The 19,893-nt window shown below is 46.1% G+C and overlaps 1 protein-coding gene and 1 long non-coding RNA gene across 3 annotated transcripts in view; both read left to right on the forward strand.

The window, feature by feature from the left end:
- Window positions 1–256: 256 nt before the first annotated feature.
- LOC146395331 (uncharacterized) lies at window positions 257–9,202 on the forward strand. The gene is made up of 3 exons (XR_014832413.1): window positions 257–380; window positions 548–635; window positions 9,134–9,202. It is a non-coding gene; the product is annotated as an uncharacterized LOC146395331 (long non-coding RNA).
- Window positions 9,203–11,043: 1,841 nt separating this feature from the next.
- TTPAL (alpha tocopherol transfer protein like) overlaps window positions 11,044–19,893 on the forward strand; it is a 29,452-nt gene continuing 20,602 nt past the window's right edge. For both annotated transcript variants that reach the window (XM_085004029.1, XM_001926994.5), the window contains exons 1-3: window positions 11,044–11,106; window positions 15,553–16,018; window positions 18,978–19,171. In XM_085004029.1, coding sequence (XP_084860155.1) covers window positions 15,568–16,018; window positions 18,978–19,171 — 645 coding nt within the window. In that variant the 5' untranslated portion in view covers window positions 11,044–11,106; window positions 15,553–15,567. The remainder of the gene's footprint in view (window positions 11,107–15,552; window positions 16,019–18,977; window positions 19,172–19,893) is intronic.

Here is a 19,893-nt window from a genome sequence, read left to right on the forward strand (position 1 = left end):
GGTAGTCACACATACAGGGTTTCCAGTGACTGCAGCCAAATTTTAGCAGTTGTGAACTTTGGACTTGAATCATGATCATTGGCTGTCACAGAAGAATTTTCTAGAAACACTGTACCAGTTACATCCACCTCCCTGAGCCTCAGTTTTTACACATCTTCATGGAGGTGACAATACTTATCTAACTGAGTTGTTGTAAAGGCTGAGTGAATCTCCAGAGTGTTGCTGGATCTGACTCTTGGATTCCACAGCCAGGGACCAGCAACTTCATCTTTGTGAGGAAGTTTCCATGTGATTTTGCCTCTCTGGGTCTCAGCTTTCTCACCTGTCAAATGGACTCATGAGAGCCCCCAATCCTAAAGACGGCATCTCTGCGAGATTAGGTGGGTGAATAGATATGAAGTGCTTAGCACAGAGCCTGGCATGTGGCAGGAACTCTGTCTGCTGGATGTCAATACAAGGGAGGCTGGACTGGGCAGGCTCTTAGGCTGGTACTGGTGGGGGCAGGGGTGTGACGTGTCCACCCCTCCTTGTCCCCTCACCATTCTAGGCCTGGTTTTGGAAGTGCTTCAGCCCGACTGGGACCCAGGGCCCCTGGAAGAGGACAGCCTGTGCTTCCAACAGTCATGCTGACTCAGGTTAGAAAATCAATGTGTGACTAAAACAACACAGCTGGGCTCTCACCTCTTCTTGGAAATCCACAAAGCTAGCCCAGGGCACATCTTTATCTCAAGCTCGGAGAGGTGATCAGCTCTATTCTGGGTCCTGATTCTGAGGATTATGAGCAAAAGGCTTGGCACGCAGAGAAACAGAAGTCTCTCTGGCTCACCGGGCCCATGGGTCACAAACTTTGTGTGACCCCCACGAGATGGGGTCAGGCATGCCTGGCACCTGCCAAGCCCCTGGCTTCTCCAGACCTCGGTCTGGATCCTTGTCAGGCTCCAGAGGGTTGGCTGGGCAACCCATGACCTGAGACCGGGTCAGACAGATCCATCAGGTGAGCACCGGTTTAAAGGCCTGGAACACTTCGTTCTTTAGAATCACAGGGCAGGCTATGAACCCTCCCCATCCACAACTCAAACCCCCGGCACGGCCATTTACTTTGGGCAAGTTCCTTCACCCCTGCGAGTTCCCATCTGCCAAGTGCACACAAACGAGTACCTCTACCTTCCAGGATCGTTGTGAGATCCAGCTAATGAGTGCCAGGGGCTGGGGTGGGTTATTAGCACAAACAAACAGAAAACAGTAAGGTATACATACAGTGGGTGAGCGTCATGGGGAGCTCAAAAGCAGGCTGCTCTATCACCTTCCCTGTGGCCATGGAAGACCTTTCGCATCTCAGGTTTCTCCTCTGTGAAATGGGAATAACAATGATAGGCTTATGAGGGTTCAGTTGGATTAGATGGATTGGCAACAGTGCCTGGCACATCATAATCACTTGATAAGCATTAACTATTTTTTTATTTTTATTATTATTATTATTTTTGGCCACATCTGTGGCAGGCGGAAGTTCCTGGGCCAGGGGTCGAGCCCACGCCACAGCAGTGACAATGCCAGATCTTTAACTGCTAGGCCACTAGGGAACTCCAATAAGCATTGATTATTTTTGAATAGTCACTCAAGTTAGTAATAGCACTGAAATCCCACCGATAAGGGTGTGTGACAGGAGTAAGAGGGATGGGAACTCATATTTATTGAGTACCTATGGTGCACCTGGTGCTCCCAGAGCCATATATTCACGGATGTGTAAATGTACACATATCCACACACACAGTGAGGGAGGTGCTTCTGTTTTCATTTGTAAAAACCTTTATATTGTAAAACAAACTACAGAGGCAGAAAATCATACAAATTAAAATTGTAGGTTAGTGAGTTATTTCAAAGAAAATACCTTTGCAAGCTCCACCTGGGTCACAGAACAGACCTTTGCAAGTCACCCCAGGGGGCCCTCCATGTACCCCATCCTGATCACCGTCCCTCCCCGCCAAAAGTAACCACTCACCTGACTTTTACAGTAATTATATCCTTGCATTTCTTAATGGTGTAATCATCTCTGTGTGCATCCCTAGATGTTAAAGTTTAGTCTTCCCCATTTTTAAAAAACTTGAGGAGTTCCTGTCATGGCTCAGCGGTAACAAACCTGACTAGAATCCAGGAGAACGTGGGTTCGATTCCTGGCCTCGCTCAGTGGTTAAAGATCTGGCATTGCTGTGAGCTGTGGTGTAGGTCGAAGACTTGGCTCGGATCCCTCATTGCTGTGGCTGTGATGTAGGCCAGCAGCTGTGGCTTTGATTCAACCCCTAGCCTGGGAACCTCCATGTGCCGCTGGTGTAGCCCTAAAAACAAAACAAAACAAAACAAAAGGTGAGTAGGCATCATGCCCTCCTTGGAGGGCCTGAAGAAAGAAAAAACTTGATAGGTCTTTTAAACCTCTTTCAATCCAGTTTCCCTCTATATCTCCTTCTTTCCCTTTGCAGTTCATCTGTGGAAGAACAGGCTGCTTGACCTGTAGAGTTCCTCAAAGTCTGGATTTTGTCAATTGCATCCTCACAGCACAGTTCATAATGGCCCTTTGACCTCTTCATTTCTTGCAAATTGGCAGCTGGATCAGACCCAGGTTCCATTCTGTTGGCATGATTATAGGTGGTTCTGCGTTCTTTTATCAAGAAGAACCTACACGGCTGGAGTCTTGCTCTCTTTTTTTGACGTTAGCTGCTATTGTGTAAAATGGCTCTATAGATACATTAACACACTGCAGGTTGCCAAATGGCCATATTGCATCATTTTGTTTTCATGTATTAGTTGTAATGATTTCATAAGACGATGCTTTCCTTAATCCATTATTTGGTTCCCTTGTAGTAAACACAAGAAAGGCAGTGTACTTGTTTCAGTGCCACCTTCCAAAGGGAAGCAGTTAGTGTTTTGGTCAAATATTATTATGAGCTCAGGGACTGATACTTACTGAACTTATCTGATAAGTTTCAATCGACTGCAGCTGAAATTATCCCATCTTCAGGTCAGTTTCTAAGTCCTTTGGATGTAACCCCAGAGCCTTTGACAGCTTCCTTGTTCTCTGATGTGACAAGATATTCCAGGCTTATCTTGTACACTTCCTGCTGCTGATCTAGAATGAACAATTTCTCCAGGAAGTCCTTTTGTTTTTTTATATAGAAAATGACATTTCAAGACTAGACTCTGAGTGGTAAGTACTATTAGGTTGGTCAATGTTTCTAGACCTTTCTAGCGGATAGAACTAAATATTTTATAAACACAAATATATATACTATATATACATATATATGTATATATTCACACATATGTGTATATATGTTTTGTGTGTATCTATATGTATATGTGTATATACATACATACGTATACATTTCTTTTCAAAAATAAATTATCAGAGTTCCCATTGTGGCTCAGCGGGTTAAGAACCTGACTAGTATCCATGAGAGTGTGGGTTCAATCCCTGGCCTCGTTCAGTGGGTTAAAGATCCAGCATTGCCATGAGCTATGGTATAGGTTACAGACGTGGCTTGGGTCTGTGGTGTAGGCCAGCAGCTGCAACTCCAATTTGACCCCTAACCTGGGAACTTCCATATGCTGCAGGTGCAGCCCTTAAAAAAAAAAAGTAAAGATAAATTATCTCTTGAACACATACTGGTATTTCCAATGCAAATAGAGCATTACAGGGCTTTTAATTAACCCCTTCTATATGACATCTGTATCTCCCTTCTTCCACTCTTAGACTCTGGTTTTCAAGGACACAGGAGGTAATAAAATTGAAAGATTCTATAATTACTGATTTGCATAAGCCCACTTCACACATACAACAGTCTCAGAATAACTATAGTAAAGCTATCATTGCCAATTTGAATACTTCTGAAATACCATGACCTTTCTCCACCAGTCTGAGAGACTATACTATTGCTAGATTGTCAGAGCATAGAGGCATTACATATCTTAGGCTTTTTTTCTTTTTCGCCCTTTTTTTTTTTTTGGCTTTTAGGGTTGCAACTGTGACATATGGAGGTTCTCAGGCTACAGGTGAATCAGAGCTGAAGCTGCTGGCCTACACCACAGCCACAGCAATGCAGGATCTGAGCCACCTCTGAGACCTACACCACAGCTCACGGCAATGCTGGATCCCTAACCCACTGAAGGAGGGCAGGGATGGAACCCGCATCCTCATGGATACTACTGAGATTCGAGACTACTGAGCCACAGTGGGAAGTCCCTTCATCTCTCTTTTAACCATCATTTAGCCTTAGTTCTACCAGTAAATATATATTGAAGGCTTCACCAGTCCTGAAGCTCACTCCCTAGAAGACCCTTCCGGAAGGGCTCATGGATAAAGTACTCTCTGAGTGCTTTAAAGCTGCTAATAGTTCTTTATAGAAAGTCAGTTTTTACCTTTGACTTATTTTTTCTTTTATCTTAAACATATACCATTTTCTTCTGGCAGAAAGCACCACTGATGAAGAGTCTGTTGATAACCTCATTTTATTTCCTTTTGTCTAGATACACAAGATGCCATATGAATTTTTCTTTTCTCTTTAAAAATGTGTCATTTTACCAAACTGTGTCTTGACATTGGTCATTCTGGCGGGTCACTGATGTATTCCGCGGCTTTGATTCTGTTTCCCTTCAGTGACTCCTGTTATTCACATGCTGGATTTTCATTGCTTATCTTCTATATACGTTACTTCCTCTCAAATTCTTTTGCTTTTAATTTTCATTTTTAAAAATTACACCTTTCCCCTATTTATTCCAAAACGCTATTTGCTGATTTTATTTTATTTTTGTATTTTTAGGTCCGCACTGCAGTATATGGAGGTTCCAAGGTTCCTATGCTAGGGGTCAAATCGGAGCTATAGCCACTGGCCTATGCCACAGCCACAGCAACTTGGGATCTGAGCCACATCTTCGACCTACACCACAGCTCATGGCAATGCCAGACGCTTAACCCACTGAGCAAGGCCAGGGATCGAACCCACAACCTCATGGATGCTAGTCAGGTTCATTAACCACTAAGCCATGCCAGGGACTCCTGCTGATTTTATTTTTGCTTTTATATTCCGTTTAGTTTAGTTTTCATTTTCTAGTTTTTCTTTTATCTTTAGTTCTTTTATAAATTGTCACTTTTCTAAATTTTTATTTTTTTATCTTTAAATGTTTCTGGATTCACCTATGGCATGCAGAAGTTCCCAGGCCAGGGATAGAACCCACGCCACAGCAGCAACCTGAGATCCTTAACCTACTGTGCCACAAGGGAACTCCATTAATTCTTATAATTCTGATTTATGTTGCTATTTTTTTGTCATATCATTGTGTTGATATCTTTTAACCTGTTTTAATCTTTCTAAAAAATGTCTTTCTGGGAGTTCCCATTGTGGCCCAGTAGTAACAAACTTGACTAGTATCCACAGGGATCCGAGTTCAATCCCTGCCCTTGGTTAGTGGCTTAAGGACCCAGTGTTGCCGTGAGCTATGATGTGGTGGCAGACATGGCTTGGATGCCATGTTGCTGTGGCTGTGGTGTAGGCTGGCGGCTAGAGCGTTGATTCAGCCCCTAGCCTGGGAACTTCCATATGCTATGGGTGCAGCCCAAAAAAAAAAAAAAAAAAAAAAAAAAGTCTTTCTGGAATGGTTTCACTCTCTGCGAGGATGTTATTTTACACCTTCTGTCTCTGTCTTCCTCCCTCATAGTCATTATGTATTCCCAGAATTTGACTTCGATACTTTTCCATTACTCATTTCTTTTATTTTAATTTTATTTTTTCCCATCATAGCTGGTTTACAGTGTTCTGTCAAGTTTCTACAGTACAGCAAGGTGATCCAGTCACACATACATGTATACATTCTTTTTTCTCACATGATCATGCTCCATCATAAGTGACCAGATACAGTTCCCAGTGCTATAGCGCAGGATCCATTGCTCATTTTTATGTGAGATTAGTTTTTCGGAACTCTTAGAAGGAGGCTTGGTTGAGATAGCTTTTCTCTCTCCACAGAGCTCTCCCTTCTGTTGATTCTACATATTGTTAATCTATATATGGCTTGGTCTCTGAGGTTTTCTGGCTCTGGTCCCCATCCCCACTTTCATCTAGCCCTTCTCTCTCTCTTTTAGGTCTGCTTTCCCTATTCTGCACAATTTTGATTCCCTTCCCAATAGTTTCTCCTCATCATGAAGCCTGTCCTGGAAGACTTGGTGGTTATTTCAAGAATTCAAAGTTAAACTCCATTAGACCTTGGGCCTGACGGCAGGCCCCTTACCCTTACCCACAATAGGAGTTGGCAAAATCCCCCCCCCGTTTCAGCTGCTGTTCTCGGATCGCGCCCCCCGCCCCCCACGCTTTCTCAGGAACATATGTTGCAGCTTGTGGTTTCTCCAGTTCTCAGGTCTGTCAGAGACCTTGTTGCTTCTTTTTAAGTCCCCTTCACAGCGGCCCCAGTGGCACACAGGCCTCGTAACTATTGCGGATTGGTCCTCATTCACTGTTTTCTGGAGCTCATGAAGATATCTTGTCATCTATTTTTGTTGTAAATAGGTGTATGGAATTTTCTGTTCTATTTCTAACCTTCCGTTTCTTTGCGGGGATTGGGGAGGAATCAAACCTATGCTGGGCTTCACCGCCTTCATCCTACCAGAATTCCCACCTGCTGTCATTTTTACAGATGAGGACACTGAGCCCCAGGGTGATGTGCCCAACATCACAGAGCAGGTGACAAAGGACACATACATGTGAGATGCTGTCCTGTGTGGTACAGAGAAGATGCTTAATGTTCACTACTCTCCCCTGTTTCCCTCCCTCCCTCCCTGTTTCCACCTGTCAATGGCCCTTCAGGATTCTGTTATTGATACTTCACTGAGATTATCCAGGGAAAGAGCTCAGTGTGTTTGACAAATGGTAGCTGTTAGCATAGAATTTATGGTGGAAGAAACCAAGGGTGAGAGAGGTAAAAAACCGCTCCAAGGTCACGCAGCTGGCGAGAGACACAGAGAGGATTTAGACTCAGGTCTCTCTGACCAAAAGCTTTCTTCCTCCTTCCAGAGTTCTCAGCTGGGGGCAGTTTTGTCCCCCAGGGCCTATTTTGCAATGTCTAGAGAGATTTTTTTGGCTTTCGCTATTGTGAGTGTGGGATGCTTCTGTCAAATAGTGAGTAGAGGCCAGGGATGCCATTAAACACCCTACAACGTACAGGATGGCATAATCCACTGCCACGAAAGACTTGTCCAGCCCCAGATGTCAACAGTGCCAAGACTGAGAAACTCTGTCCTATACCATGGTACGATCCCAAAAAGCCTTACCTTCGAATCAATACTGAAGCTGGTTCTAGAAGATTGTCTGAGCTCAGAATCACATGCCTTGAAAACAGAGACAGCTCAGGCTCCTCCAGCTCCTAGCCAATGCCCAGATTTGTTTTCTACAGAGACTGGATGAAGCTAGGAGGGCAGGATGTTTACAGCCCTTGCAGGGCAACTGCCTTCCAACCGGTGATCCTTCTGCTCTCCAGTGGGGTGGTCATTACCAATCAACAGATATTTCACGAGTCAGTGCACCAGAATTCTGCATGTGCCATTCCACTGACTTCGCCTAAGGACCCCTTACACAAGGGACACCACCTCTCATTTGACACATGAAGAAATGGACCTTTTCAAGGCGTCGTTCAAAGTCTGTTACTTCTGAGTGTCCGAGGTTGAAACTTAGATGTTCAAATCCCAACTCAACTATGGAGTCATCACGGGACCCGAGGCAATTCCTTTTCCTTCTCAGAGCCTATTTCCTAACCTGTGAAAATAAAGAGGCAGGTCTACATGACCTCTAAGACAAAGTAAAATCGAGGGCTTTAGTGTCATACAGATGTGGGCTCAGATCCAGCTCTTTCAATGAATGTCTTAAGCTTCCAGGCAGGTGCATTTCCCTTTCTGGGTTCCAGTTTCCTCATTTGTAAATAGGACAATCCTAGCTTGCTATTCACAGAGTTGTGGTGAGACATAATTGAAATCATACAAGTAACCTATTTAGCAGAAAGCCTGGAGTATATACTCCCTCAAAAAAACAAACAAACACTTTTTGATGTTATTATTGTATATCTGAGACTCTTCCAATCCTGAGGTAAGTGGGTTCTATAAAATGTAACATCAGAAGGAACCAAACATCATGAGCCTCAGTGGAAGGATGGGGCAGGGACGTCTGGAAAATCTCCAAATCCCTTCTCAACCCTCCCCTGACACTGAAACCAGGTTTCAGACCTGCACTCTCCTCCCCCTGCTGGCAATATCTGGTATTGCAACCTGGCCTCTGGCAACCACCAGTTGTAGGCCTGGGTTGAAGAAAGGTGTTTATCCCAAATGCCCGGGACAACATGGTTTGGACAGGGTCATCCCTTGCCCTTTTGCTACAAAAGATTAAAGCATGTTAAAATGTTTTACATTTGTAAAAATATTGTTTGCCTGGAGTTCCTGTTGTGGTGCAGTGGAAACGAATCTGACCAGGAACCATGAGGTTGCAGGTTCAATCTCTGGCCTCACTCAGTGGGTTAAGGATCCGGCATTGCTGTGAGCTGTGGTGTAGGTCACAGATGCAGCTCGGATCTGGTGTTGCTGTGGCTGTGGTGTAACCCAGCAGGTGTAGCTCCTATTAGACCCCCAGGCTGAGAACCTCCATATGCCAAGAGTGCAGCCCTAAAAAGCAAACAAACAAACAAACAAACAAAAAAACTGTTTGCCTTACATGGGGCAAGGTGTTTCCTCTTATGAACATATTTAATCAGCTTTTTGCCCATTGTGAACAAGAGCCTTTGACTTGGCCAAGGTCACATAGCTAGGAATAGGGATGACAGACTGTGGTTGACTAAACATTGGCACCTCAAATATGTCCTTGTCCTATCCACTGGAACCTGTGGATCTTACCTGATATGGTAAAAGGTACTTTGCAGATGTGATTAAATTAAGGTCTTGGGATGGAAGATTATCCTAGATTATCTGGGTAAACCCAGTGTAGCCACGAAAGTCCCTATAAGAGGGAGGTGGAATACACTGTATCTATAGTCAACAATAATGTACTGTGCATTTAAAAACTGGTTAAGAGGGTAAATCACATGTCATGTTCTCATCACAATCTTTTTAAAGGGGGAGAAGGGAAGATCAGAGCCAGCAGTAGATGTGACACCAGAAGTAAGAGATTAAAGTGATTCCAGGAAGGGACCTTGAATTATGGAATGAATGCAAGTGGTCTCTGGAAGCTAAAAAGACAAGGAAATGGATTTCTCTCCGAAGTCCCCAGAGAAAACACATCCCTGCCAACATCTTGATTTTAGACTTCTGACCTGCAGAATTATAAAAGAATAAATGTGCATTGTTTCAAGTCACTAAGTGTGTAATAATTTTTATAGAAGCAATAGTAAACTAATACATAGATTTAGAGAAAAAATAAAACAAAAACACACGATGCCCAGTTAAATTTGAATTTCTGATAGACAACAATTTCTTAGTATAAGTGCATCCCAGGGTTGTATCTTAAAATTGTTTGTGTGAAGTTCAAATTTTTTTTTTTTTTTTTAATGGCTGTACCCAAGGTATGTGGAAGCTCCTGGGTCCGGGATTGAACCTGAGCCACAGCTTCCACCTACTTGGGGTCTTTTAATCCACTGCACCAGGGCCTGGGATGGAAGCCATGTCTCCACAGTGACCAGAGCCACTGCAGTCGATTCTTACCCCACTGCCCCACAGTGGGAATTCCATGAAATTCAAATTTAACTGATGTTTGGTACTTTATAATAGAGGTAGTGGAGCCAGAGCAGGAATAAAAACTCATGACTTCCAGGATTCTCTCTGACCTCAACCTAGCATCTGACAAAAACTGCTGTGTTCTTGCGGCCCATAGGCATCAGTTCCCATCTCCCTGGGACTCCTCTTGCCCCTAGGGTAGGGAAAAGAAGAGACTGTTTAAATCCACCTTTTGGGTACTCCTTTGGGCTCTTGAGTCCTCCTAGACCACAGAATTTCTCTCCAGAAATGATTTAGTGTCATTACCAAGACACTGGCATTACTCTGCTTGAACGAGGGTCCTAGGAAATTGTGTCAAAGTTGTAGCTGCACAAGATATGCGGTGGTGCTGAGGACTTTAACCGACTGGAGGTTGGGGCTAGTAAAACCTTTTTCAAGCTACCACTTCTGAAAGGGACTTCATGAACCTCAAAGCAGGAAACAATTATTGGATCAAGATTCCAGAGCAAGGGAGTTCCCGTGGGGGTGCAGTGGTTAACGAATCCGACTAGGAACCATGAGGTTGCGGCCTTGCTCAGTGGGTTAAGGATCTGGCGTTGCCTTAAGCTGTCATGTAGGTCGCAGACACTGCTCAGATCTGGCGGTGCTATGGCTCTGGCTGGACTGGCGGCTACAGCTCTCATTAGACACCCAGCCTGGGACTCTCCATATGCCGCGGGTGCGGCTCTAGAAAAGACAAAAAAAGAAAAAAAAAGAAAAAAGGATTCCAGAGCAAGAATCGTGTTATAGATGAGGAAACTGAGGCCCGAGGGAGAATGGGAACTTGCTCAGTCACTTGGCTAAAGACAGGCAGACAGATGTCCCCTGAGGAATCTTACCCTTTGGAGCAGCCAGTCCTGGGGGCAGCTCTGGTAGAAAGAAACCTGGACCGCTAACCCCTGGGTCCAGATTTGAAGCACTATACTTCATTGATTGTGTTTTTCCTTTCATAAAATAGTAGCATTTGATTTGAAGATTTAACGAGATGACAGATATAAACTACTAGGTACCTGGTAATCTGTTCTCAGAAAACGACAACATCTTCCCTTGCTTCTCTGGTCCTCAGCTTCCCCCAACTACCCTAGCCAAAGCTGCTCACGCTCCCCGAACCTCCCACGCCGCCTTCCTGACCGCCAGGTGGGGACCGAAAGCTAAGACTGCCAGGAGACACCGCACATGCGCACTCACAGTGGCGCGGCCGCCTTCCCACGCCCTATGTACGTCACTTCCGGCGAGCGGCCGGGCCGGCCGGGCAGGGAGTGCGGGTCGCTTCTGTGTACGCTGCGGACGAGGCTCCCGCTGCCGATTGACCCGCGCTCCGCCCCGTAGCCGGGCCGGTGAGTGCCCGCGAGCCCGTGTGCCCCGGGGGCCGGGGAGAGGGACCCCTGAAAGGGAGGGATAAGCAGTAATGGGGCACCTGAGTAGAGAGAGACCCCAGGAAATGGGGACACAGGGGAAGGGGTAACAACCGGAAGTGGGGGGGGGCCTCGGAAGGTTGTGAACAGGACTTGGGGTCTCTTGGCTTCAGGAACGATGGGTTCCTGACCTCTCCTTGAGGTGGGGTGGGGAGAGGAGAAGGGTGATGCTCGAAAAATGACAGCTCCGGGTGAGGAAGATTCCCGGCTTCACCCTATCAAATGGTGGTTGCACCCATCCCTCAGTTCATTCACCAGCCTATGACTGGGTCCTGCTCAATGCTTGATACTGCTGAAGCCCTGGAAATTAAACAGGACGCTCTAGATGCGGTGTAGAGCCCAGTGTGGGGCTAAGTACATCCTTGCTCTGCCTCACTTGCTGTGTACCCTTGAGCATTTAACGTCACATCATCCATCACTAGTATTTACAGAACACCGTCATAGGTCAGGCACTGGGGATAGCAGTGAATGTGGCAGGCAAGTGGGAATTTACATTCTAGTGGCCAGTTATCCCCTTGTAAAATAGGAACAGTATGAGTGCTCTCACCGGATATTGTGAAGAGTAAACAAGAGATGGATGTAAAGTGCTTATCAGGGAGTTTGATTCATGATAAAGCATTCAAATGCATACAATCTCTTTTCATAATTACACTGTGAGTTGAACTTCATAAGGCAAAGAATTGTATTGTTCGTTTTTGTGTGTCCAGTACCTATAAGCACAGTATCTGACATACCAGGTGATCGATAGTTATTTTATAAATGTATGGATGGATGGAACTGAGGAGTTTTAGGTAAGCACATAGCATACTGGACTGCAGTTCTAAAAGGAACTCAGTTCTGTGGAAAACTGGAGGGAGTCACCCTGGGGGAATCAAGGAAGGCTTGGCAGAGTAGGTGACATTGAAGCTGGGCCTGGAAGGTGATGATTTATCTGGTTGGGAACAAACAAGGTGAGGAAATTCCAGGCAGAGGTATCAGAAATGCATGAGGTGTTCCAAGAATAGTAGGTCATTAGTTTGTTATGGCTGGCATTTAATGTGCATTGAGAAGGGGGAAGGTGGGAGAGTGGCTGGAGAGGGACTTGGAGCCTAGGCCTGTAGTCCATGGACACTGCAGTCTGTCCGTCTCCTGGCTAAGTGCTGGATTGGGATTATAGGTATCTGCTGGCAACTCCCAGGAAAAGAAGCCAGGGTGGGTCCCATGAAGCACAATTGTTGATCTGTTCCTCACTCAGCATATCTCTGCCAAACAGATTAAACTCATTTAACAAATATTTATGGAGTGCAGACTCTGTGTCTGACACCCTCTTAAGTGCTGTGTTTAAGGTGATGAACAAGCCAGATGTAGATGTTGCACACAAATCACATGCGATTACAGCAGTGAGAGACATGCTATGCCGGAGAGCTCCTGCAGGGGGCGAGAGGGGTTCCTACTGGGAGCCTGGAGACAGAGAAACCTTCCTGCTTCAGCTATCATCCCTCACCTGGGTTATTGCAATAGCCTCTAAGTGGTCTCTTTGCTTCTTTCCTCATCCTGTTATAGTCCATTCTCAAGACAGCCCACTGATCCTTTTAAAATCTAAATCCGATCATGTCACTCTACTCAAAACTCTTCATGGCTCCCACCAAACTCAAAGTAACTAAGCTCTTCATGGCCTAGAAAGCCAAGATCCTCTCTAAATTCCTCTGCTAATATTCTCCGCCTTGTGCTTTTGGCTCTTGCCATACTGGCCTCCTCTCTGTTCCTTGGAAATCCCGCACGGTCCTGCCTCAGGCTTTGTACTTTTTCTTCCCTGAGAGACCTGCATGGCTTGCACCTTCATCTGTGCTCACACGTCACTTGGATGAGGACTTCCCTGATCACCCCACCTAAAATGCAACACCTATCCCCAGGCTCATCCAACCCCCTTGCCTGCTTTATTTTTCTCTGTAGCACACGTCATCTTCTAGGAGACTATGTGGTTTATTTTGCTATAGTCTGTCTCCTTAATTCAAATCTAAGCTCAGGGAAGGCAGGATTTTTAAATTTGTTCACTGCTATATCCTTCAGTGCCTGGAAGAAGGCCTGTTACCTACTAAGTGCTCAATATTTGTTGAATTAATGAAATGGTATCTAATGGGGACTGAAGGGTCAATTGTTATTGGTCAGAAGAACTGGAGGAAGAACATGCTAGTGAGAAGAAACAGGATGTGCCCAGGACGATAAAACCACCTTTGGGAGGAAGTGAAAGAAGCTTGGGTGGGGCTGGAGGTTAGAATGTAGTGAACAGTGGGCAGATCTAGAAGTTAGAGGGGGTGACCTGCTCACTCTGGCTGCCGTGACCTCTGGGGAGACTGGCTTATGTACAGAGACCCCAAATGATCCTTGCCTTCCTTGTTGAGCTCAGAGTGGGGGAACAGTGACAACCCATGGACAAGAGCTTGGGCTTTGGAACTGGCAGCCTGCTGTGACCTTATTTCAGGAATATCAAGGCAGCTATGCTATTTCGGGTTTGGTTTTGTTTTGTTTTATTCAATACATGTGTTCAGGTCTTCTAAGAAGCAGAACACCAGGATGAGATGAGACATGCAAGAAATATATTGGTGGCAACACTTAGAAAGGAGAGGAACTGGAGACATCAGGCAGAGCTTCAGACAGTGATTGGAGGCCAGTCCCTACGTAGGAGGTTTGGGCAGGGGGTCTTAGGCTGCAATGCGGCCCCCAAATGGTTCAGCCAGGCTGGGAGTTCCTGTTGTGGTTCAGCAGGTTAAGAACCCTACTGGTGTCCATGAAGATGAGCATTTGATCCCTGGCCTCGCTCAGCAGGTTAAGGATTTTTGCCACAAGCTGTGGCATAGGTTGCAGATGTGGCTCAGATCCAGCACTGCTATCACTGTGGCATAGGCCATATAGCTGCAGATCCAATTTGACCCCTTGCCTGGGAACTCCCAAATGCCACAGATGTGGCCTTAAAAAAAAAAAAAAAAAGGTTTAGGAGTTCCCATCATGGCTCAGTGGTTAACAAATCCAACCAGGAACCATGAGGTTGCAGGTTTGGTCCCTGGCCTCGCTCAGTGGGTTAAGGATCCAGCGTTGCCATGAGCTGTGGTATAGGCTGCAGATGCGGCTCGGATCCTGCATTGCTGTGGCCCTGGCTTAGGCCAGTGGCTACAGCTCTGATCAGAGCCCTAGCCTGGGAATCTCCACATGCCGCAAGTGCGGCCCTAGAAAAAGAAAAAGAAAAAGAAAAAAAAAAAAAAGGTTTAGCCAGGCTGATAGGGAGCTCTTGAGATAAAGTTGCCCGTTCACAGAGTCCTAGGTTTCATTGTCATTAGCCAGGGACAGTCTGTGGAAAGTGTGCGTCCACTGGATGGTGGATCCAGAGGGTCAGCAGCTCCACCCGCCACAGAATAGCTGATCAGCTCAGTTTCACAGCCACCGTGCTAACTCACATGTATATGTAAAAATTTAACAGTGTAGTGAAAAATCTCTTTCCTTAAATGTCCAATTATCTAGTTCTCTTCCCTAAAGGGAACCATGGTTAACAGTTTTCTTGTGTCTTTTCCCAAAAATTTTAGATGCATTCACATGTATGTGCAGTAGGCCCTTGTTGTTTGTCTATTTTATGTATAGTAGTATCTGTCAATCCCAAATTCCTAATTTATCCCTCTCCCCCTTCCCCTTTGGTAGCCATTAGATCGTTTTCCATGTCTGTGAGTCTATTTTTGTTTTGTATCATTTAAAAAATGTTTTTGTTTTGTTTTTTGCTTTGTAGGACCACACCCATGGCATATGGAGGTTCCCAGGCTAGAGGTCGAGTTGGAACTATAGCTGCCGGCCTACACCACAGCCACAGCAACATAGGATCCAAGCAGTGTCTTCGACCTAAACCACAGCTCACGGCAATGCTGGATCCCTAACCCAACGATCGAGGCCAGGAATCGAACCTGCGTCCTCGTTGGGTTTGTTACTGCTGAGCCACAAGGGGAACTCCTGAAATCTTGATAAGATATTGATAAATTGCCCTAAAGAGGCTATGTTAGTTTGTTCTCCCACCAACAGCAGGCATACCAAAGCACCTGTTTTTGTATTTTGGCTAATCTGAATTTCAAAGGTGTTTCAGTTCCCATCTCTTTAATTACGGGTTAGGTCAAGCATCTTTTCCTCAGTTCGTATGTCTGTGAGCAAGGCCTAGGGGCCTCCAGAGACGCTACCTTCTCACATTCTGGGTTGGGCCAGGGCACGTGGTTCAGATCCAGTTCACTCCACTACTCTGCGGTTCTTGGCTTAACAAAAAACATCCCTGTCCACGTCCCTCGTGCTGCCCTGGGATTTGAAGTGAGCAGCACTGGGCTTTCCCCACTTCTCTCAGGGCTTCTGTTTTTGCAGGGATCCTGGAAGCTCATGTCAGAAGAAAGTGACTCTCTTCGAACCAGCCCTTCTGCGGCCTCACTTTCGGAGAATGAGCTGCCGCTGCCACCGCCACCCGCACCCATTGGCTACGTGTGCTCGCTGACCGAGGAGCTGGTTGCCAAAGCCAGGGAGGAGCTGCAGGAGAAGCCAGAATGGAGACTTCGCGATGTCCAGGCCCTCCGTGACATGGTGCGGAAGGAGTACCCCAATCTGGGCACCTCCCTCGAGGACGCCTTCCTGCTGCGCTTCCTCCGAGCCCGCAAGTTTGACTATGACCGGGCCCTGCAGCTCCTGGTCAACTACCACAGCTGCCGGAGAAGCTGGCCCGAGGTCTTCAACAACCTGAGGCCGTCGGCCTTAAAAGAGGTCCTGGCGTCCGGATTCCTCACCGTGCTGCCCCACACCGACCCCAGGGGCTGCCACATCCTCTGCATCCGCCCAGGTACTGGCCTCACTGTCACGGAGGGCAGGGTGTGTGTCCTAGTAGGGATGTGTCTGCCTGCCCCCCGCCCCCCACGTCTGATTCACGTTTGTCCCCTCCTGGTCTCAGTCAAGGTTCTTTTGATTGCAAGAGGACAAGGCAATCAAAAGACAAGGCCCTACTGTACCTGGCTTAAGATAAAAAGGAGGATTTAGTTGAAGGAGACAGGAATATAGCACCTGAGAGCTGAAGGCACACACCTCCCACTGGGCCCTGGAGCCAAGACCCAGAATCCACCTTCAGGAACTAAGCTGGCAGGACCTGAGACACCCATTCTCCCTGTCTCTGCTTCTTCTTTTTCTTTTTCTTTTCTTTTTTTTTTTTTTTTTTTTTTTTGCTTTTTAGAGCCACCCCTGTGGCATATAGAGGTTCCCAGGCAAGGGGACCAATTGGAGCTACAGCTGCTGGCCTGTGCCATAGCCATAGCAACAGCAACCCCAGATCCAAGCCGTGTCTGCGACCTACAGTTCCCAGCAACGCCAGATCCTTAACCCACTGAACAAGGCCAGGGATCGAACCCAATCCTTGTGGATCCTAGTCGGGTTTGTTAACTGCTGAGCCCTGATGGGAACTCCTCCATGTGTCTGCTTCTGACCATCAGTCTGGAACACTTTGCTGCCTCACCCATCTTCTTCACACTTCTGCCCGTAGACTGGCTTCTGTACCCTTTGTGCACGTGGATAGAGCTGGCACCTCTCAGCTCCCAGGTGTACCTGGCTAACCACCTAAGTTCCTTTGAAGCACATTCCAAGTTTCTAGGGATGAGAATCTGTTGGGCTGGGAAAGTGGCCCTGGTCATAGGGTATAAGCAGGACTGTGAGGACACACCCCCTGCCCCCCCCCATCACGCTGCAGAGAGCATGTGAGGTATGGCTATCACTGAGGGGGGTGGGGCTGGGCAGGTGCCTGGAAAGGTAGCTGCCTACCACGTGCCTCCTCCCACCTTTCCCTCCCTCTGCTTTAAGCCACTGAGAGGGCTCACTTTAGATCCACTTTTTGATTTCAGCCCCGCAGGATGGTGCTCAGGACAGCTGACATTTCTTTGGCACACAGCACTCAGGGGCAGCTCCTCTCCCCCCTCCCCCCAAGCATTTAGAAACGTGTGGGAACATTCTTTGGTTGACCCAGGGGTCCTAGATCCCAAGCCTTCTGAATCTTCATCCTCTTCTCTTCCATGATACCAAAATGCATTATGTAACTCACTCCACCCCCAACCTCATCATTTTCCATCAGAGCAGAGATGAGAAAAACATGTGAAAGTAAGATTGCTGTGTTTTTCTTCCCAACCACGCTGGGAAAATGAGAACCCGCTGGCTGCCGTCTTCTGCCTCTTGAAGGGACATCTGATGGGGGGGTGGAAGCTCCCAGCCCCCTCCCTCTGCCTTCAGACCCCACGATACCGTTTCCTTTAGTCATTTACCAAAACCCTCTTGAGAGACTAAACCAAATTCTCTTGAGCCTTTACTGTGTACCAGGCACAGGGGTAACTGCTTTATCTGCCGTTTGAGGCACTTTCCAGAATCACAGGATGTGAATTTTAAAATAAGCAATGCAGAGGAGATGTCAGAGCACCAAGAAACCTAAAAACCTGTCAACAGATGTTTCTGCTGCTCCTCTCTACTCAGCTCATAGGAATATTACACAACAGTCAGATGTTACCACACTGGTTTTGCCACTTCGCTTGCGCGGTTTCAGCTCTTTGCTTGTGAGATGAATTTTTCCCTATATGTCTGGAGCAGATCTGGACCTCTCCCCACCAACTCAACTTTTTAGCAGGAGGAAGGGACAGATTTTGTTCTCAACTAGGTACTGGCTTTGCCTTTTTATAAGCTCTTTTGAGACATAAGTGATTGCAAAGGATGACAACCAGTTATATAGAAGCAGAGGGGTTAACTGGCCCAACATTAAACAGCAAGCTGGCACAATTTTTAGACAAAGGTTTTTTTTCACAGGAATTTTGCATGTATTACATGTCCCACTGGTGGCAAGTGTGTGGAGTTTTACCTTCCTAAGAAAGAGACACACAGATCTTGGTGAGATTGTCTTGAGAATAGTGGTTAACACTCAAAAGTTACCATTTTCGTCTTTTCTCCAAAGAGGGAAAGACTCCTTGCATACATGGGAAGCATTAAAGGAGCGTCCAGCCTGGAAGGGGGGATTTGCTCAAACTACAGCAGTAGAAAGCTATCCACATCTCTGCTGTCCTTGGTCTGGGCTTCATTCTCAGATCAGCTCTTGCCTCATGGGGTCCCTGAGTCTCAAGCTTCCAGCCTCACCACTCACTACAAGAGGGATGGGAGGTCTTCTCTTTCCAAAGGGTCAGTCACAGAACTGCGTGCCCATGGTTCTGCTTGCCCTGGCTTGGATCACGTGCTCTGGCCAGGAGGATGTAGTACTCATTGGCCAATCCCACCTCTGGACATAGGAGTGAAGTCAGTTCACCCAAACTGTATAGCTAGCATGGGAAAAGGTGGTTCCCCAAGGAAAATCAGGGTGGTCGTACGAAGGTAAGGGGACATGTGGTGGCAGAAGGCACAAACAAACAAACAAACAAAGGCACAGATGTCCATTAAGGTAAGTATTAATATCCAATTCTACTTATGAGGCAATGTACTTATGAGGCCCAGAGTGAGGAAGTAATTTGCCCAAGGTCACACAGCTAGTAAAAATCAAACCCCCAGGTGTATCTGACTTCAGAGTTCATTTCCACGTCAGTCCTCAATTGTATTTCCGTTCCAGAATGTGATGCTGTGTTTCAAATTAAGAAACATCAGCTACTGCTTAAGGACCTAAGTATTCATGGTAGTAGAATTCTTTCCATTTTTAAACAACAGTTTTAGCATGGCAATGAGTCTTAGCCGGTGTGTTTACTTGTTTGTATTCATTTCTGTAATATACTGTCCATCTCTTATGACCTTAGACAGATGGATCCCAAGCAACTATCCAATTACCGAAAACATCCGAGCCACATACCTGACGTTAGAAAAACTCATCCAGTCTGAAGAAACCCAGGTGAATGGAATTGTCATTCTTGCAGACTACAAAGGAGTGAGCTTATCCAAGGCATCTCATTTTGGCCCTTTCATTGCCAAAAAGGTGATTGGCATCCTTCAGGTATGGCCCCTATGTATCTTGTGCCTCTCCCGTGGTTGTTTGGCTTCCCCAGGGCGCTGTCCATTTACTTCCAATTCCACAGACCCGCAAACCCCATTTCCCACTCCTCCCCACAATCAGGAAGATACAAAAGCTTTATGGGAAGAAATTTAAAAGTCCGGTTCACCACTCATTCTCATCAGGGTCTCCAGTAGTTTCTGGGCAAGATCAGCTTTAGGGTAAAAGTCCAAGAATGAGAAAAATGCTTTCTGCATTTTTTTTTTCTTGGTCCCAAAGGCAGAGAAATTCTCAACAAGTAAAACTGAGAAAGTGTGTTTCTGCCAAAGTGATGGAGCCTTTCCTATTTCTGTGGGACGTGGGGACATGAAGCCCTATTGGGCTGTTTTGGTCAGATGCAGTCACATCTCTCTCATGTTCTTTACACAGGTCTCTGGGAACCATAAAGTTCCTTACACATCTCAGTGTATGAGATGATTTGCAAATGCAAAGCCCTTTTTTAAAAAAAAAATTGAAGTACAGTTCATTTATAGTATTATAGTAGCTTAAGGTGTATAGCATAGTGATTCAGTATTTTTATAGGTTATACTCCATTCAGAATTATTATTAAAAAAATGGCTGTAATTCCCTGTGCCATACAATAGATCCTTGTTGCTGTAAAGCACTCTTACAATCATTATAAGCTATTCAGTTCTTCAGGGAATCTGCTGAGATAGACAGGGCAA

The sequence above is a fragment of the Sus scrofa genome, chromosome 17, assembly GCF_054392235.1.
Source record: "Sus scrofa isolate SSC_HxYL_T2T_F1_AM1 chromosome 17, Sscrofa_HxYL_maternal_Yorkshire_Landrace_v2.0, whole genome shotgun sequence".
NCBI lineage: Eukaryota > Metazoa > Chordata > Mammalia > Artiodactyla > Suidae > Sus > Sus scrofa.